This window comes from Stegodyphus dumicola, chromosome 1, assembly GCF_044657685.1.
Source record: "Stegodyphus dumicola isolate Sdum_Otavi_A_Nest chromosome 1, ASM4465768v1".
Classification (NCBI taxonomy): domain Eukaryota; kingdom Metazoa; phylum Arthropoda; class Arachnida; order Araneae; family Eresidae; genus Stegodyphus; species Stegodyphus dumicola.
Window position 1 is genome coordinate 149,992,100 of NC_140768.1, and position 22,156 is coordinate 150,014,255.

At 31.5% G+C, this 22,156-nt stretch overlaps 1 protein-coding gene and 1 long non-coding RNA gene across 3 annotated transcripts; both read left to right on the plus strand.

Annotated features, from left to right (window-relative positions):
* The first annotated feature begins 536 nt into the window (after positions 1 to 536).
* Positions 537 to 17,334, plus strand: LOC118180323 (uncharacterized). Of its 2 annotated transcripts, none has more exons than XR_015042604.1 (3): positions 537 to 868; positions 5,022 to 5,169; positions 11,382 to 17,334. It is a non-coding gene; the product is annotated as an uncharacterized LOC118180323 (long non-coding RNA). The 2 variants fall into 2 exon arrangements; XR_004756631.2 differs by having other exon boundaries at positions 588 to 868; positions 14,727 to 17,334.
* LOC118180322 (uncharacterized) lies at positions 877 to 5,015 on the plus strand. The gene has a single exon (XM_035349429.2). The coding sequence runs from the start codon at positions 1,548 to 1,550 to the stop codon at positions 2,841 to 2,843; it is 1,296 nt and encodes a 431-aa protein (XP_035205320.2). The 5' UTR covers positions 877 to 1,547; the 3' UTR covers positions 2,844 to 5,015.
* Positions 17,335 to 22,156: the final 4,822 nt, after the last annotated feature.

Genomic DNA, 22,156 nt, shown 5'->3' on the forward strand with positions numbered 1-22,156 from the left:
AGTAAATTGTGCTATTTTAGTTCCCAACATTTTCATACATTTTTGCAAAAAACAGCAGCAGACAAACAAAATAGAACCATATACAATACAAGACCACAACCGTACACACACACACACACACAAAAAAAAAAAAAAAAGAGAGAGAGATATATGTGTGTGTATGTAAATTACTGAGCATATGTATTAAAAACACAAATTAAACATAGTATTTATTAATTTATATATCATAATTTATTACAAGATTTATTATTTTGCTATCATAATTTATTACTACTTAATTAATTAATTACACAATTAATTACTTAATTAATTACACAATGAGGGACACTGTTGTTTATATAAGCTCATAGTTCTAAGAATTTATTTAAGGCAGTGACGAATAATCCATCCGTTACATATGGACATTTAACAGATAGCAAGGAACAGTATGAGAAAAAATCGGTGAGGTATAATATTATTTAAAGGCAAAAAATATTTAAGCGATCTAAAAAAAAAAAGAATCCAGAGGATCCGAGAGGAAATAGCGCCATGCCGTGAGTCTCCTATTTTCCCTCTCACGAGATTCCTCAAAGCAAGATAAGGGGGCTTTGTAAGTGACGACAGACATGAACTGATAACGTTGGCGTCTGTTCGGAATTGTTTAACAAAGGAAGCCACAGGCAATAAGCAATTTCAAGTATTTTTTAATGCTAAAAACTGATTAAAAGTTAAAATTTATTGATTTAAAGGCACATATTTATAGAAATTTGATTGAGTTTAGATGAAAGAAGGGTACTTATCTTAAAATTCCAGCCTTTCTTTGTACTTCCTCACATTGTCCGCTGTTTCATTCTCATCAACATCGCAACTGAAAAACTTTTGAAAACGTGTAGGTATTGTAGAAGAATCAGTATTTCAATGTAATTTAATTGATATTCCCCAAGGGTAAAGGAATTTTTTTTCACTTTTTTACGGAGCGCTGCGAACGTCCAGCCGCTTGCCTCGTGATCGCCACTCCATCCTGATGTTGATGTATCTGCCATCAAAAGAGAATGTTATGGTTTCGAAATTGGGGTACTTAGTAGTATGAAAAATTTCCCTTATTAAAATTTTTCGTATGCATTGATTTTAAATGTTTCTTTTAAAACTTGTGTGAGTAAGGAAAGAATTACTTTGAATAAAAGTTTTGTGACTCAATCCATTTTACATCCGCGATAAATACTAATAATATTGTGGTATCTAATAAGATAAAACAGTACCGAGGCTGATATCGTGTACTTACTGTAAAGGGAAGAAACTTTTCTCTAGGAGGTGCATGAGAAATCATTTGAAAAAAGAAATATTTATTTAGAAAAATTTAATTTATATTAGAATTTAAAAAGAAATCATGCATATTTACAAACCAGAGGAATGCCATCTGTGTATAAGGTTTGTAAAGAGCCATTTAGACTAAAGCCTTCTTTAAACGAGTTTTCGGTTATTTACGCACAAGTGAAATCGTATGTGTGTTAGGTAATCAATCATTATTATTAAATTAATCATTATTAAATTGTGATTTAAACGACCATATGCTTATTCACGTACGCCAGACACCTCATATGTATGGCGTGTGTAGCAAGTCATTTACGCAAAAGGGTACTTTGAATGATCATATGCTTATTCACACAGGAGAGAAACCTCATGTTTGTGAGGTTTGTAAGAAGTCCTTTAGACTAAAGCACGATTTAAAGAGACATGCGTTTATTCACACAGGAGAGAAACCTCATGTGTGTAAGGTATGTAGCAAGTCATTTACACAAAAGAATAGTTTAAGTTACCATATGCGTATTCACACAGGTGAGAAACCTCATGTATGTGAAATATGTAAAATGTCATTTAAACGAAAGGATGAATTAAACAGGCATATGTTTATTCACACAGGAGAGAAACCTCATGTGTGTGAGGTATGTAAGAGGTCATTCAGGCAAAAAAATAAATTAAACCAGCATATGTTTATTCACACAGGAGAGAAAGCTCATGTGTGTAAGGTATGTAAAAAGGCATTTATACAAAAGAATATTTTAAATGAGCATATGCTTAGCCATGCAGGGGAGAAACCTTATGTATGTGAGTTATGTAAAATATCATTTAGACAAAAAGATGATTTAAACCAGCACGAGTGTATTCGTACAAGAAGGAAATCTTATGTTTGTGAGGTATGTAACAAGGGATTTGCACAGAAAGACAATTTAAAGAAGCACATGCTTATTCACACTGGAGAAAAACCTCATGTGTGTGAGATATGTAAAAAGTCATTTAGACTAAAACCTGCATTAAATGAGCATTTGCTTATTCACACAGGCGAGAAACCTTATGCGTGCGAAGTATGTAACAAATCATTTAGAATAAAATTAGAGTTGAAGGTGCATATGCGTCTCCACACAGGAGAAAAGCCGTATTTGTGTGAACTATGTAAAAACTCATTTAGGCGAAAAGATAGATTAAGACATCATATGCTTGTTCATACAGGAGAGAAACCATATGTGTGTGAAGTATGTAATAAGTCTTTTAGACAAAAGCGTGATTTAAACATCCATATACTTATCCACACTGGGGAAAAACCTTATATGTGTGTAAAATGTGGCAAGTCATTTGCACAAAAGGGTCACTTAAACATACATGTGCTTACTCACTCAGAAGAGAAACCCTTTATGTGTGAAATATGTCGCAAATCATTTACACAAAAGGGTCACTTAAATATGCATATGCTTATTCATACGGGTGAGAAGCCTTATGTGTGTGAAATATGTAAAAAGTCATTTCGACGAAATGAAAAATTAAAGCAACATTTAATTCTTCACGCAAGAGAGAAATCTTGTATATAAAATATGTAATTAGTTGTTTAGGTAAGAAGGTGATTTAAATGAGTGTATGCTTATCTACACTAGGAAGGAGCTTCATTTGTATATGGTATACAGCAACCTATTCAGGCATAAGTTAAAAAAACATGCATATTTACATGGAAGAGGTATGTATTTAACAATCTCTTCCATTTCCAACTTCATCATGCATTTAACAACTTATTTATACAGTACAAAGTCTTTAATCCGGACTCGTCGGGACTTTGGCGATTCCGGATGCCATGCAGAAATTATAAAATTAAAAATATGAAACCGTTATTTATGAAATAAAGAGCAATTATGATCTAAAGGTATCAAAATTTACAAAAAAAAAGCGCTTGATATTTATTTGTTTACTTTATTAAACACTTCTTTCAACGCATGCATGCGTAAAGCATACATTACGCATATTCGAAATTAGAAAATTGCAACTAGAAAACTATTTGATGTGTATTTGGGATATTTATAATGACCAGGAATTTGATTTAAATCATATCAAAGACGGAGTACATCGAGATGAGTACTACATTTAGTAAGGAATTATAAGCCAAATAAAATAAAAACATCTGCCCTGAAGATGAGGATAGTGCTGACAGATCAACTTCCAGCTCATTGCGCGCTGTGACATCCCCCTCCCCCCGCAGAGCAGCGTGAAATTTATAAACAGATTTCATTTCGGAATGGTTAGAGAAACAAAGGATATGCCTTAATACATTTTTTGCAGCAATTAAACTTTTTGTTTGATAGACATCGAAATGTGCTTTCGCTTTGTAGCTCCAGAATAGGAAACTCTTTTTGATATAATCGAAAATTCAAGCTTACTTTTTATAAAATTGCTCTAATAGTCTGCAAAAAATAATAAGCTGGATCCAATTAGAAGATTAAGGAACAACACAATCTGCAACATTAACTGAAATAGATAATTAGATAATTTTAGTCTAGCTTATACCATCTGTTATACATTAAACAAACGTATTATGCACATGCGCAGAAAGTTTGTAGCTTTGAGGTTCGGATTATAGATCATTCCGGATTATGGACGTCAGGATTAAAGACTTTGTACTGTACTAAAACATCGTTTAAACAAGCATGTGTTTCCTCAGAAGAAGGGAAACCTGGTGGGTTATTTATATAGCAATTCATGTGCATGGGAAAGAAATATTCAAAAAAATATATGTTCATCTGCAGAAAAAGAAGCCTGATATCTTTTTAGCAGAGGTTAGAGTAATAAGAAAGAGCATTTCTGTGTTGTAAGGACTTTTCCATGTAGTAAAGAAATCTCATTATGTGAGGTGTGTATTTTGTAATTTGATTTAAATGCCTAAAAATATCGTATTTGTTTCTACAAGAGAGAAATCTTCATGCATGCTACATAAATAAGTCATTTTAAAAATGCCATGACCTAAAACATTTATTGCTTTAGGTCGCATTTCTTTAAAATGACTTTGTTCTGTAACATAAAGGAAAACCTAAAGTTGATGGGTCTAGGCCCAATTGAAAAGTTTTGAGATATAGTCTGGTATTTAGAATTATACACTACACTTTAAAACACTGAACTATGCTTTTAAGAGCATTTTGTGCTTAGAAAAATGGAAAATATATTTTTTGACATCCATTTAGTCCTGCAGATTAACATTTTTCACTTCTGTCAAAGCAGGCGGAAAAAAAAAAAAAGCCATAATTTTCTTTTAAATGTTAATGGATTAAAGACTTTCTACTGTATCAGCTTCCTGTCAGATTGTGTTATGTGGATCATTTTGGTGTTATCACCTACTTCTAAAATTCTGGAATGTGACATAGATCATATGATCTGGCACATTTCGTAAGTAATCTGTTTTCTTCACCATTTCCTATAAATAGTATGCTTTTATGCAATATAAATATTCCTTCCTTTAATACTCAAGGCATATAAACAGGTGTTCAAACACATAAATGCAGAACTTTCCATACAAGAATACCTATTAGAACAGAGACACAAATATGTTGAAACAGGCAGTATGTTTTTATGTATATATGTAAATATTTACAACAGCATTTTCTTATTTAGTGTTATCTGCAAGATATAGTTAATTTCACAAATACATGTGTGCTAATGTTACATTTTGTTCTTTTTCTTTGTACTTAACATGGGCAGAATATGATATTAAACAATTTCTTTTATAGGATAAAGTCTACTAGATAAACTGCTTAATTCTTTCCTGCTATTGGTTATATATACTAATTGATATTAAGGAAAAATACTGGAATACAATAACAAAAATTGTCAAAAAGAATACAAATATATATCAGAATATAAGTGCATGTAACAGAGGTATGTACAAATATTTATATCAGCATATAATTATGTGTTTTTAGTGCCAAATTGCATAAATATACATGATACAATACAAAGTTCTGCATCCAGACTCGTCGGGACTTCTGTGATTCCAGATTTGGGATTTTTCCAGATATCAGATCATCAATTTAAATCTAGTAAGATGGAATGTAGAAATAATAAAATAAAAAGTATGAAATTGAGATTTATGAAATAATGAAGCATTTATGATCTAAAGGGTATCAAAATTTAGGAAAAAAACTTTAAATTTATTTGTTTACTTTAATTAAACATTTCTTTCAAGTTGTTTAATATGCTTCATTTTTTGTGCTAATACTTTCTCTTTAATTCTGTAGACAGACGTAATTTCTTGTTCAGTTAGAAAGTTCCATTGTTGGAAGTCCTGTAATTGCTGTGTCTAGAATTTCGACTAACTTGTCAATCAAAATGTTTTTGTTTTCAGTAACGTCACTATCAGTAGCAGTATTTTCTGGATTTACAACAATACTACAGGTTTCACCATCAGTCGATTGATTGATGATTGAGGAGCATTGTCATCACAATGAAAAACTTCCTTTATATCATCTTCATTTATTACTGTTTCTCCACATTTCTTTACAAAATCTGTTAATTAGAAAATTTCACCTTTGGTTTCCGATATCCGAAAACCTTCAGATTCGCGGCTATAATCACAAAATTTAAATTATAGTGCACTGTATATATTTGGCTATGTATCATGAGATTGGCGACTAAAGACAAGTTGTTCTGCTAAATTTTATCTTGCTTCTATCGTGCACTAAGATAAGCCTGAAATTGTATTAGTTTAGTTAATTACAGTCAAATGTTGTTAATTTGGACACCCATAATCCGGACCTCCAAGCTAAAAACTTTCTGCGCATGCGCCGCGTTGACACATGCGCATAAGACCTTTACGACTGCGCATAGGCATGTGCGCAAGTGCAGAATACGTTTTCGCGTGCGGGTTTAACATATAACGGACGGTATAAGCTAAAATTATCTAATTATCTATTTCAGTTAATATTGATGATTGCGTTGTTCCTTAATCTTCAAATTGGATGCGGCTTATTATTTTTTGCAGACTGTAAGAGAAATTTTATAAAAGTAAACTTGAACTTTCGATTATGTCAAATAGAATTTCCGATGCTGGAGCTCCCAAAGGATCTACAAAACGAAAGTGTGTTTCGATGGTCATCAAACAAAAAGTGGAATTGCTGCAAAAAATGGCTAAAGACATGAATAAGGTGACAGAGAGTTTAGTGAAAACGAAAAAATTTCGACTGACAAGTTAGTATTCTCGGCACAGCAATTACGGGACTTGAACAGCGGAACTTTGTAACTGAACAAGAAAGTATGTCTGTTTATAGAATTAAAGAGAAAGTATTATCACATAAAACGAAGCAACTTAAACAACTTACATTGAAAGAATGTTTAATAAAGTAAACAAATAAATATTAAGCTTTTTTTTTTTAAAAAAATTTTGATACCATTTAGATCATAATTGTTCTTTATTTCATAAATTACGGTTTCATATTTTTAATTTTAGAATTTTTGCATGCCATCATACGAGATTTAAACTGATGATCTATAATCCGGAAAAATCGATAATCCGGAATCGGCGAAGTCCCAACGAGTCCAGATTAACGACTTTTGACTGTATTATACTTACGCCTATTCCTTGCACAAGCTTAAGGCTTATCTGAGTCCTGAATAAATAAATTTCCGCATATACTTAAGGCTTATTCAGTGTTGGCAGTAGAAATCTTACCGCTTGATGAAGTCTCTGCTACCAAGAACCTCCCTTTTGTCTTCCCTAAATTCTGCCACTCAGTGCGGCCGTACGAGCTCTGGCGCTAGTTCTGGATCTGAAAAACAAATCAGTTGTTCTTAATTCAAATAGTATTAAATGTAATCTTTTGGCCTATGAGTATCACTAACAAAATGTATTTTTATTATATGGAAAGAAATTATTGTTAAATTTTTCCTGTCAGCATTTTTCAGCGCATTTAACTTAAATCATCGCCAAGCATAATGTCAACATGAAAGGTTAGCATACTCTTTGTTATTCAATTACTAACATAAAAAAATTGGTTAGGTGTCACTACACGAGTCATTACTCAAGTTGTCATGTGTTGATAAACATGCGGTGATGAAAGCAATATATAATAAATACCGTATTTGACAGCATAAAAGACGCACTTTTTTTTCCCTAAATTTGGTCTCAAAAAAGTTACCCGCGTCTTATACGTGAAGGACACATTCTTATATGTGAAGGTAATTGCATTTAATAATTGTTTATTTGGCTTTTACGAAACGTGAGAACTAAAAGAAACCACGCTATTGAAACTTTTTTTCCTTGGGTGTGGCCGTCTAAATAAGGGTCGTCTTATATGTCAGTGCGTCTTATATGCCGTCAAATACGGTAATTATTCACCAGGTTGGTGTCAGGGATATAAAATATTCGTAGGCGTAAAATCAACTTTATATCTATGTAGAATGTTTCGGTTTGAGATGTATGCCAAGCACATACACAGGTACGGATCTAAATTATTGATATACAGATTAATGCTAAAATGATTGTTTCTTCAGTAACGAAGTATTTTATTTAGTGCCGAAGTAAAATTAGGAATCGGGACTCGCCACATGTTTTATTATGCACGAGTATTTTATTATAGTCCATTAGAATCAGTGTGCGCACTCGCAGGTTAACTGTAGCAGAATCTGCCTTAGGTAAGATTGACTTTTTCCACTTTCATTTATTGCTGGCAGCGAGTGTAAGTAGATAAAAAATGACAAGAATTATTGTTTTAAAGGAAACAATGGGTATTATTTCAGTGGGAATAAAAGGATTGATAATATGAATAAAAATAAGTGAAAGCCTTGAGATGCATTTCTAAGCAACATAATATAGTACAGTCAAAAGTCTTTAATCCGGACTCGTCGAGACTTCACCGATTCCAGATTAGCGGTTTTTCCGGATTATAGATCATCAGTGTAAATCTGGTAAGATGATATGCAGAAATTATAAAATTAAAAATATGAAACCATAATTTATGAAGAGCAATTATGATCTAAAGGGTATCAAAATTTACAAAAAAAGCTTAATATTTATTTGTTTACTTTATTAAGCATTTCTTTCAACGCGTGCATGCGTAAAGCATACATTACGCGTAGTCGAAATTAGAAAATTGCAACCAGAAAACTATTTGATGTGTATTCATGATATTTATAATGATGAGGAATTTGATTTAAATCATATCAAAGATGGAGTACGTCGAGATGAAATAATACATTTAGTAAGGAATTATAAGTCGAATGAAATAAAAAACATCTGCCCTGAAGATGAGGATAGTGCTGACAGATCAACTTCCAGTTCATTGCATGCCGCGACATCATTGCCCCACGCAGAGTGGCATGAAATTGATAAACAGATTTTGGAATGGTTACAGAAACAAAGGATATGCCGTAATCCATTTTTTTGCAGCAATTCAACTTTTTGTGTGATGGACATCGAAACATGCTTTCGCTTTGTAGATCCTTTGGCAGCTCCAGAATCGAAAATTCTTTTTGACATAATTGCTTACTTTTATAAAATTGCTTTTATAATATGCTTCAAGCTTACTTTTATAAAATTGCTCTAACAGTCTGCAAAAAATAATAAGCCATATCCAATTAAAACTTTAAGGAAAAACGCAATCTGCAACATTAACTGAAATAGATAATTAGATAATTTTAGTCTAGCTTATACCATCTGTTATACATTTAACGCGCATGCGTAAACTATTATGCGTGTGCGTAAAGGTATGATGCACATGCATAATCGCGCATACGCAGAAAGTTTGTAGTTTTGAGTGTATACGTCTGGATTAAAGGCTTTTGACTGTATACAGATACAGATATTAATGCGTACTAAACGCTAAATAGTTGCTTATGTTGAGATGTATGGGTAGTATGCTGAAATAACTGAGTAAAAGTAATAGAGCTATAATAAATAAATAATAATAATGTAAATGCATTAGTATGCATTTATATAATTTACAATATAGAGTTAATTAACATAATAGAGCTAGCTATATGTAAATATTTGCATTAGTATTCACATACGTAATTTAACAGTATAGAATTAATTGCAATTTTTTGAGTGTTTGAAACAAAAATACTTATAAAACTAGCTGGTACTATTCCGTTTTGAGAACCGTAAAAAATTGCTGTGAAAATGTATGCGCAAAAGCGCGAAATCTAGCAAACATGCTCATTTAACAGTGCGCCAAATCTAGCGTACGCGCTGATTTCAAATTGCGTATGTTTCAATAGTTCTATATTTCTTAAGACGAGTTTGAAATACTAGTTTAATTTTTAAATCGCTTTTTGATTTTAAGTCCTTTTTTGATATCCTATGGATGTAACAATTTGGGAATTGCCCATGACGAGAAGTCTGCAATAAAATTTTGGGGAAAGTGCAGAATCACTAACTGCTTGGTGCGTTTTTAAGAATTGCACATACTCGGCATCTATGTACACACCGACCTATTTTCACTTTCATATTATGTATCGCATAAGCATTGTTCGGGCAGCTGGCATAAAGCCAATTTTTGCAGCTTCAATCAAATTGTCTTTTAGAAATGCAAAGCAAGTTTCCAGAAAATTGGTTTCCAGTAACTCCGAGAATTGAGAGACTCGCATGAGCATGTACAGTGCATGTTGAACTAAAGAAAATACTTTTCCATTCTCTTATAAAAATCCCAGAATTGCACAAAAATAGCATTGCACATACCCTTGACTTTATCTATGTACACATAGACCTGTTTTCACTTGAAAAGTAAAACAAAATTGACAAAAATCCAATTATTTTTACCCTTGTAAAAAGCACCAAACAAATAAGTGGGCGATTCTGCACTTATTTATCCGAGAATTTTTTCAAAGAAAAGTCATCATTCATTATAGTAAATTATGTTTAAACAACCAATGAGATGAAATTGTGCTTTAGCAATAACTCGGTAGCGAAATAGCGATGCAGACATCTATTCAGTTATGTTTAGCAATTTTTATATAAATTATAATAATGATCTGAAATAGTTCTTTACTCTTATGCTTCCATTCAGTTATGTTTAGCCTTTTTATATAAATTATAATAATAAAAAGTATTATATGAAATTAACCTTTCATCTAAATTAAAACAATAATCGTTAGATAGTTATTTACTATTATACTTCCTTTCTTGCATTAGGGTTGCCACAATTATTTTTGGCAGCACTGGCATCAACAATAGTTTGGCGATTTTTTATGGTCCTCAAAACGAAATAGTACCAACTAGCTAAATATGTATTCCCATAAAGAACTACGGTACAGAGTCTGAGATACTGACTCGTGAGGACTTCAGCGATTCCAGATTTGGGATTTTTCCAGATATTAGACAGGGTTGCCACGTCACCTGGAAAGCCGGGAAAAGTCAGGGAATTTAAATATTTTAGTCAAAATCTGGAAATATCAGGGAATTTCATACGGCAATCCCCCAGAAAGTGAATTTTGCGTCAACTTTGGAAGCAATCACTTTCTCGGCAAATTATGTATTGCATAAGCATTGTTCGGGCAGCTGCCATAGAGCCAATTTTTGTAATACTTCAATAAAATTGTCTTTTAGAAACGCAAAGCAAGTTTCCAGGAAATTTGGTTTCCAGTAACCCCGAGAATCAAGAGACTCGCATGAGTGTGTACAGTGCATGTTGAACTAAAGAAAATACCTTCCCATTCTCTTATAAAACAAAATCGGTTTAATTCTAGTATACTGTATGTATGGGATTTGGCGACATTATAATGAGCAGTAAACAGCTATTTTGGTATATGTACCAGTTTTCAAAATCGCGCCAAAGCCATAATGTATACTAAGATTTTACCACAAAATCTTTTAAAGTTCTTTTTTTTCCTTTTTAATAAATGCCTTATTTGTCATTTTGTAGTGAAATAAAAAAATAGTAATCAGTCATCTAGGCTAACCATTTTAACAGAACTATATTCGCCAAAATGTTGTTGATTGTTGTAATTCAATTTTTAAGTAATTAACTTTATTTTAATGTTATTTGTATCATTTAATGTGGCTTCTTCCCTCTAAATTTATTTGTTATTAATTACTAATACTTTCAAATTTCAGGCAATTTTCTCAGCCATTAAATAGATTTCTTTTTTTCGTTTAGCTGCAAAATGTCTGCAAAAAAGACATTTTTTAATCCAGATTGGGCAGATTCTTATCTCAATCTTCAGTGGAGAAACCAACTCCCATTATAGTTATAATAATAATGCTTTTTATATATATATAGTCATATGTAATTGCCAAATTTTTGTGTTTTCGAATGGTACCATAGTTAATTTTCTTCTCAGCACAGCCAATACACACCACGTAAACAGAGTGGAATTTTCTTAAAATACAGTTGAAAACCTGGAAAAGTCTGGGAAGTTCATTCTCATGTTTGAATGGCAACCCTGATTGCATCATCTGTTTAAATCTACTGAAATGACATGTACAAATTGTAAAATTAAAAATATGACATAGTGCTTTATGTAGTAATGAAGCATTTATGATCTGAAGGGAAACAAAATTAATAAAAAAAAAGAGGTCAATATTTATTTGTTTGCTTTATTAAATGCTTATTTTAATGTAAATTGTTTTATTTGCTTTTTTTTTTTTTTTTTTTTTTCTAATACTCTGTCTTTAATTTTATAGGTAGATAAAATTTCTTGTTCCCTTACAAATTTCCATTGTTTAAGTCTTGTAATTGGTGCATTGAGAATTCCTACTGAATTGTCAGTTGAAATTTTTTCATCCTCAGTAATCTCTGGCCGCTATTGGTAACGATGTTTTCTGGATTTAAAACCATACTACAGATTTTGCTGTCCATCGTTTGTTGACTGAGGAATGGAGGATTGTCATTGCGATAGAAATCTTCTGTCATATCATCTTCAGTTATTACCACTTTTCCCTGTTTCTTCACAAATTCCATTAATTAGAAAATTTTGGCTTTTATTTTTGATATCCAAAAAACTTTCAAACGTGGCTGTTGGCGATGTATCCGGAGATTGGCAACTGAGGACATGTTGTTCCACCCAGTTTCACCTTGCCTTTATCATATGTTGATGAAATTAAGCTTGAATTATATTATTTATTATACTTGCAACTGATTCTCACGCATGCTTAAGTTGTAACTAAGTAACGAATAAATTAATTCCCATATATACTTAGAGTTGATCCAGAGCTAGCACTGACATTTTGTGGCCTGGTGCAGTCTCTGCAAGTCTGAAGTTCTGCTGCCAAGTACTTCCCGAATTTCTAAAAATTCTGCCGACTCTAAATTTTATGTCCCAGTGCCTTCCCTAAATTCTAAAGATTTTGGCTGCCCTAAATCTGTCAAACCAACTCTGGCTCCGGTCTTGAGTTTATTTTAATAGATCTGTCAATCTCACTTTAAGTAGCACTAAATATAATCTTTTGGCCTATGAGTATCATTTACTTATAGGCTGAAATTTATTTTTTGCATATGGATAAATTTTTGCTCGCCAGGTTGCTTAACATTTTACAGCAGAGTTAGCTTAAGTCTGTAAACATTGGCAAGCATATGTCAACATAAAATGTTACCGTGCTCTTCAGTATTCAATCTCTAATGTTCCAACATTTTTTAAAAATTGCTTTAGACATCACTGCCGGTAATGAAAGCAAAAAATAATAAATAATAATTGGCTAATTTGTTGTCAGTGTCGAATGATGTAGTCATTAGAGGCAGTTCCAGAATTTTCTGCTGCTCTTGATATCCAAATACATAATTACAAAAAATGTGAAAACTACATGTAGGGAAATAAATTAAAACTCTACATTTAATTTTGAAAAAAGAAAAAAATAATAATTACTGCATTTTAAAATTATATTGTTATTTTACGTGTTTCCTTGTTCGCAGAATCGCCAGTAACACTATAGAGGTCTGTTTGGTTGTTCTTGCTATTATCTAGACAGTAGAGAAAGATTCCTTAAAAACAAAATACTCATTTGTAGTTCTTAAACTTCTTAAATGATTTTTATTCAGAAAATACATCTCACAACTAGAAACGCAGCAACTGAGAGGACAATTTGTTCTAGTATTACAATATTTGGAACTTAGAATAAAATGTGGAAATTCAAAAGTATTTCTCTTCTATGTTCCTGTTTTCATTTTCTTAGCAATAATGGAAATAAAACTCTGAAGTACTTCTTTCTGAGTGAAAAATGGTACTCTTCTGTTATCAAGACCGGATTCAGAAATGTATGTATGTGTGTATATACATGCACATACATATATACATGCATGCATGAACACATCCATCCATGCATACATACATTTCTGAATATGGTTCCAGTAACAGAAGAGTACTTGAAAAAAATTCTTCCTTATTAATATTGCCATTATCAAAATTCTGTTGGCATTCCAATTTTGCGTTAAAAAGTTTTGACGGAATGAAAACATAAAGCAAATGTAGCTATTGAAATCACATTGTGACTTCTTTAAATATTTTATCTAGACTCAAAACTCTTTTTTTTTTTCATAATTTAGTGGCAATTTAGAACCTAATTATTCTTCACCTGCCCTGACGACAAAACTAATTAAACATTATAAAATATTGTTTCGTGCAGAAAATGATGCCACTAAAAATGTGCAGCCCAGGAAAGTCCGCTCCTCTTTAGCTATGCCACTTTCAGTGCTTAAGTGAAATTTAAGAATCGGGATTCACCACACATTGTATTATGTGTAAAAAATATCAAATATGCAAGTGTAAAGCATTAAAAAAATTTCTAAAAAAAAGTTTCTAGTGATCAAAGGTTTTACATTTTAGATCATTCTGGATTTAGGACTTTGTACTGTACATAAACATGCATTTGTATCACATATGTAGTATTTTTTGCAATTTGCTTCAAAGAATGGACATGGAGGATTGATTATGTATGTATTTTGTTGCTTCATACATAATGTGAAAATGTGTATATGAGAAATATGTAAAAATGGTATAATTCCATTTTTTTTGAGTAATACTGATCAGAGTTCACATTCTAAAATCACTGCATTAACATAATTGTATATTACTGTGAGGTTGATTTATCAGCCTAAACAAAAAACATACCCACTGAATCCAAGTATTAGGTTTATTTTAGGATTAGCATAAAGCTATATTGGATGAATTTGTAGAGATGAATCTAGTATGTTTTCGAAGATGGATTACAACATTAATTTCAGTATAGGTACTTTCTCATACATTGGTAAATGTTAATAGCAGACCACCTGCATGTAGTCAGTATATATCAGCCCATGTCTGATCACCTGTGCATGATCAGTAAAAATGTGCAGCCCAGGAAAGTCCGCTCCTCTGTAGCTATGCCACTTTCAGTGCTTAAGTGAAATTTAAGAATCGGGATTCACCACACATTGTATTATGTGTAAAAAATATCAAATATGCAAGTGTAAAGCATTAAAAAAATTTCTAAAAAAAAGTTTCTAGTGATCAAAGGTTTTACATTTTAGATGTTCCTTGCTGTAGCTTCTTCATGAGCATTCAAGTTAGAGCACTTCTCTGAGACTTCTAAAACCAACTCACTGGGTTTACCTGAAGGTCGCCGCTTTTTCGGATGGCCAAGAGTCTCCTTTCCCCATCGATGACGACTAGCTGATAGCTTTGCACTTTGTAATCGATTACGAAGTCTCGATACTCTGTTTACGTTTTAGGCGGAATTGTGGAAATTTTGCGGAACGGAAAAGGGCCTTCACCTTCATATTTTATTTTATTTATTTATTTTTTTGCGGTATACGAGACTGGGCGCAATGCGAATAAATCTGTATGATACACAGAAACTTTCTCATATTGCTGATACTATGATCAAGAGTATTGATATGTTTAGTTCATTTCTGTTGTTAAAATAAAAAACCGCAATTGTGCATGTAATGAGTGTAAACAATAATGAAAATTTAGATATGTCTGTATTGTTGACTAAGTAGTAATAATACCCGATTGTAAAATATATATTAGACTACTGATTGTATATGTACGATTTAAAGTAATAATTACGTAGGGTAGAACACAGCAAAAGAATCACTGAATTTTTATTTATTTGAATGACCCATAATTTTTGTTTTGTTCATAGGGATATATCTATTTTAATATATTGTGTACTTAATTGTGTGTGCATATATATACGAATAAACGGGCCTTAAAACTTGGGTTGATTTAGTAAAATAATTGTGTGTTATTATAAACATTATAATACTATACCACACAAGCACTTTCTTATATATGTAATGTAATCTTAGAGAAATACCAACTGAATACTTCTTTGAATATCTATAATATTCTCTGACTGTGTTGTTTCATATACAATGATCAAGCAAAGACAGCGTTAAAATTTTGCTCCGAACAGCTGAGATGCGTGTCTTAAATTTTGTACTAAACAGCACAAACTTATGTCTGGAGGAAAGAAATTTATAAATTTTGTTTTGTCTACGATTTTCATTTCTCTACATCGAAAAATTATACTGGGGTGGGGGCACCACTTCACTTAACATTTGATTTCAAGTGGCATCTGATGTTTTATGTCAATAAAAATATGACAGTTCATCCTAATTTTAATCTCTTCTTTATTGTTAGCTTTTAAGAAATTTGCTTCTTATTTGCATTTTGTTCTCTTTCTGTCAGTAGATGATATTAAGGATTTGGTTTTTATTATTTAACCATACTCTCCAATTTCTTTCTGTTGCTTCTCATGTAGGCACATGTTTCTTTTTCATTCTTGCAGCAGATATTAAGATGTGTAGTGCTTCAAGTGAACTAATATTTTGTGGATTTTTGTTTGCTATTGATTTCTTTTTAAATTATAATCCTGCTTAGTGTTAAGATTTATGCGCTGTTTATGTCTGGTAATTAATAATAAAAAAAACTATGTATTTTCATCATTTTGTGTACATTTTAACCATACAATTATTTTTGTATGCGAATAAATTTGTATTTATTGACTTTTCTTTACACCCAATTATCCCTAAAGTATATATGCTATGCTGAATGCATTATTTCAGATTCAAAATGTATACACAGAGAGATGCATATCACACTATGATGATAACAAAAGTGGTAATTTAATAACATTGACATCAAATATCACCTAAGACAACCACTTCCATAGAAAATTTTTTGTAGCAGCTGTGTCTGACTGTCTTACAGAAGTGTTTTGTGATTTAGAATTAACTCGCTGTAATACTGATGCAATTTAAGGTTACTAATATGCGCATTCAGCTGTTTTTCTTTATTAGTTCAAACAACCCATGTTATTGATCAAAAAGCAATACCTTATCGTTAGTCATATTATAAAAATTAAAAAATGGCTTTTGGAAATTTTCCTCCTTATGCAATGATTTCCAGTTTGGTAAAAAAGCTTTCATAAGTTGATCTTACTATGGGCACATATTGAATTTTATTTAGTGTTAAAAATCATTTCTATGGTATATGTACATATTTTTACAGTTTTTAAAATACTTCAGAAATTCATTATCTCATGCCACAAGGCATGCATAAAATAAGCTTATTTCCTTGTACTATTATTAAGCTGTCCAGAAGAAGCCTTTTTTTGACAATGGATCACTGAAAGTTATGCTGTATCTTTCTGTTAATTAGAAAATAATTTTGGATAATAAAATAAATGTATTAGAAAAATATTATATTAAAATGATATTTTTAAAACACATAATTAAATTAATGTATTAGAAATCTGTAATTTAAAGCAAACCTTCGTTCTTCAACTACATATTCATTTCCGATACCCAAAGGCTAATTCCATCATAATAACTTGTATTTTAACTCGTCATTATTCAGCAAAACTTTTTGATTAAAAAATTCTGTATTCGTCCTTTGTGATAAAAGCCCAAGATACGAACCTCCACCATCTGCAAAATGCATGGCTCTCTTTGTACAGGATCTCTGCGGCTGTTACTGGAAGCCTAGAGTATGTTCAAGCAGTAGTAAATAGGCTTCCTTATTCTCTGTTTATTTAGTGTGTGATATATTTGTTTGTGTGTGTTTATTTGATAGTGTGTCTGTATAAATACTTTTGTCTGCCATTGGAAATAAAAATATATGCATTACAAATCCGAGTTATTAAGTATATTAAGGCTGTTTACATTTTTCATTCCAAAACATATATTCAATTAAAATACATTATGCAATTTGTGTTCATCTACATTTGTTAATGTTTAATTAATGCCAACAGAAACATGTTCGCATAAATTCCTCTAAGTAATTTAAACATGAGGTTGTTTAAGAAGGCCATTTTTTATCCATTCATTTATTGAAATATTTGCATTACTTCTTATATATTAAAATTTACATATATTATGTACTTTTTTCAGTAGACAATCCAAGAATATTCTATATGTTAAAATGTATGGTATATGCAATAATCCCCCCCCCAAAAAAAAAGAAAAAAAAAAAAAAAAAAACTTATCCTCTATTTGTGATCTTATTATCTGATTGTGCCTTCTTCAAAATACACAAATAATCTGATGGAATGAAAATATTTTGGTCATTAAAACTTTTTAATCACTGCTCTTTACATCTACATTTCTTTTTTCACATAATCTGAAGTTTTCGAGTAGTCTGAAGGTTTTCAAACTGTGTTTCACAGAAATTTTAGATACCATGCAACTCCTCTAGGGCATCTGTAAGTCAAAATTTAAAACAATTTTTAATATCACTGGACATCAAAATGAAGTACTTGAAATAATCTTTGAAATTCTCTTATTATTGTTAAAAAATATTAAGCAGATTTTTGTTTATGATTAAATTTATAATGAAATAATGAATTTCTTTTTACTTTCTGCATAAAATGCACAAATTTTATATTTCAATTCTTTAACATTTATTTTTCTGAGGATAGAAATTCTTCTATAGAAAAAATTACGATTTTAGAAGTTTTTCTGAATTTAAAGATTTGAAGACAACCCTGTTATAAGGGTTTACGATTATAATGTGAATGACCCAAATAATTGTAAATGGCCTATGGCCATACTTAATACACATATTATTTAAATTGACATGCTTTACCTGTAATGTACATTTGTGACTTATGTTATAATTTAAGTGCACCAGTTTACTCACACTTATCTGTATTGTATGTATGTATTATATGCATCTCTAGACTCAGGTTAAAGCTAGCTCGTTTCCCCTTTCTCAGCTTTCCCAGATGACATTTTTGGGTCTTTACTGGAACTCGACGCACACTTTATTTCGGCTAGAATAACCACTTATCTCACTCTTCTTTTATTCAAAAATTATAACATACTAATTTGGGGAAAAAATTATATTTTATGTAGTTACTCATGACAACATTCGAAACAACCTACATGTTCGACAAGGGGTAGGGGTCTAGGAAAGCCACAACTTTTTCAATGAACTGGATGAATAAATGCAGCCCTGCCTTTTGTTGTGTTTTATGCATTTATAAATTTCTACCTGACTGTTTATTCTTTAATTCTATATAACACAATTAATCGATGCTTCTTTCTTGTATGGAATTTTAACATTAATTCTACATAATAAGATGAGTAATCTTTTTTTTTTAATTGTATTTTAGCATTATTAAAAAACACTTTGGCACTATGAACTGAGAATATCTGTCAATCTGTCATCTACGTTAATTTACAATAATATAAATGTGAATATCTGAATGGAGTTATATTGAAAGATCTACTGGATGCTATTGATTCCATGATGGTCAATCCACCACATTGGAAATATTAAATCAAACAATAAGTACAGGAAAATTCAGCAACACAATATATCCTCTTTTGAATGAATACATTTAACTGTAGTTATTCCATATGATGTATTATACAACACCCCAAAATCATGGAAAATAACTTTCTAAACCGAGTTTACAGTGTAAAAAAAGTAGTGGAAAAATGTTGTAGTCATGTAACTGGGCTATCTAACATAAAAATTACAGCATATTACACCAGTGTTCTTACCTTTACTGCATATTACAACCAAATAACTACAATTAGATATGAGAAAGAAGAGGCAGTGTCAGTACAACCAAGAGTAAAACTTTTACAGAGTTGCTAATTTGAAAACAAGTGAACCTGTAAAACTAACCCTGCATACTGGTTTGCTTTAGATGCATTTGGTAACCAATATGCGGTAAGTCTTTACCAGATTCAGTTTTGAGTGCATTAAATACTATATTGCTCATATGTCTTGATCGTGACAATCAATGCAGCTGCAGCATTATTGAATAGAAATAAGTTATATGACTCAAATAAGTGTTTGTAAAGTTGTTCAGGAAATAAATATTACTAAATAATAACATGTATTATGTTTATTGAATTGTACAAAACTTATATGTTATACTTTGAATTATCGTCAATTTTAATTGTCTGAAATCTGGTATTTGATAGTATATAGTTGTAGCAGTTTTTTCACTATAAATTCTGAAGAATCTGAAAATAAATGCACATACTAAAGTATTTCAAGTATGATAATATTCAGTATTTAAGATTATCCTAAAAGTATGAAATTTATTATTTTATTTGAAAATAAGTATTAGTGTATCCATGGCATGCAGGTCCCCGAGATTACTCTATTATCCACTCATAGGTGGGGGTGTCACCTTTGCCAAAGGCTCTTTGTAGCCTGCTTTAGGTTTTATACTAATTTTAATTACTGGCCATCTACTGAAATGGTTTCTTTATGTATATCCACCTTTATTCCAACTCTGGTATTTCTACGGCGATGGAGGTTTAGTTGACCATACTTCTTGACAATTCTTTTATTTTTTTTTTCAATTTGAAGCGGTAGACCAGTATTTTCATCTAGCATAACTGTTTTTGAAGCAGACTCGAAAATCTCCTTCAAAGAGTTGGCTACATTGTGTAAATTTTCGCTATCTAAATTCCAAAGGAGTGACCGAATTGATCTGTAATTTGCATCGCACTCATTGATCAAATTTCTTTTTTTACTCAATGTTGCTTCTTCAGATATGGTGGGTAAATTATCTGATGTTCCACCTGAAGGAGTTTCAGTTGATGAATATTTTCGTTTTCTGGTGCCTGAAATACTTCTTGAGACTAAATCTTCATCAACTTTGAAAATAGGTGTTGAAAATAGCCATTCTGCAGTACATTCCAAACTCCAGGCTGGAAACTTCATGCCAGCAAACACAATATGCTTGCACAGCAGTCGGTTCCTTCTGAAATCTAAGCATGTGCATTGACACAGTTGTTTCTGTTCATCAAACGTGACAGAATAAACTGCATCATGCTTAGTTTCAGAAGAAACTTTAAAGAAGCCATGTGAATTTTTTTTTATACTACCCACATAAACTTCAGCAGCTCTTAATTTTGTTTTTATGTGATCAATTAACCATTTTGGCTTATTGATTAAATAATTTGGTACATGTTCATTGTATAATCTGGCCTGCGAAAGCATACTCAGATTTTTCTGACGTAAATTCTATCTTTCTGGCAGAAATTTCTCAACCAAGATCTTAATTATTTCAGACAGCATACAGTTTTTATATCCCTGAAGATATCTATATTTTAGTTCCTCATTCAACACCATTGTTCGAGTTTATGAATAAGTCATTTGGTTTGTAAGCCAAAGCCCATCTCTCAATTTCCTTGAACCATGTTAATTCAAAATAATATTTCACAGCTTCATATTGGTTCCATGATTTTAATACCTCTATTGCTGCAACCATTTCATCTTGAGTTGGAGCATTTGCTATGGCACGTAATTTACACAAAAGCTCTTCTTTGGGAACCACTGCATTCTTTTTCTTAGAAGCCCATCTTGACCATGCCTGCTCTCGATGGAAACTACATATAAAAACCTTAATTCCTGTAAAGACATTTTCCAAACTTGTAATTTCTTCCATTGCAAAATCAACCATCCCATATTTTGGTCTAACGAGAGGCGACCAATTTTTAATAATTATAAGAGCTTCTTCTAATGCTTTGGCTGTTTCATTTTGTGTAATTATTATGCTCACTATTTGATAGTTCACATTTGTTTGACAACTAAAAAATAAAGTGGGAGAGCATACTTACAGGTTCGATAGGTCGCGTCGAGAAGAACAAGATTAGAACCATATAAGACATATAAATTTTTCATTTCTTCACTTTTGCTATTGAATTTCTAAGTTCTGATGTACAAATAGCAGATTTAGTTTTGAATCTGTAAAGTCATTTGGCTCAGTACCATCATATGTATTTTCAGTACATGGTCTAAATAAAACAGAACACTTGGAAGTATCCCAGCTATTTATTAACATTTCTGTATTTTCCTGGTCAATTTTACTAGTTCTAATATCGGATTTTGCTTGGCTTATTATTTTCCTTATTGCCTCCATTTCTGGATAAAATCGTCTGTGCGTTTTATCAGTTTCTCCCAATTCAGTTGAAACGTATACTTCTAATAGCTCTGCAATTACAGTGGCATTGCATTTTCCATTCTTAACTTCAGAAGCTATGAAATGCCACACTCTAGCATCTATAGGTTCTATTACTGCAGCCATGTTACCCATTAGATGATTTTGATGATCTTGGCTATTAGGTAAATTAAACATGAAAACTTCTTCACCAGCAATACTATCTTTATTGGCTAGTTTTTCCTTAATTTTCCGAGATATCATAATCTTTCTTTTTCGGGTTGGCACTACCTGTAACATATTTATCACAGTAAAATTTAGAAATTCCAGCACAGTCATCTAAAACTAATTATTGATAAAGGTTCAATTTTAAAAACTTTCTGTTCATAGCAAATTATTCAAAAAAAAAAAAAAAAAAAAACACAGAGGAGTCATTTCTTTCCTTTAAAAAAAGCTGTAAAAAGGATCTTCCATTTTTATAACAATAGATCAAATTACTTCTTCAAAGCAACATAACCAATAAAACTTCACTTTGAACAACTTATT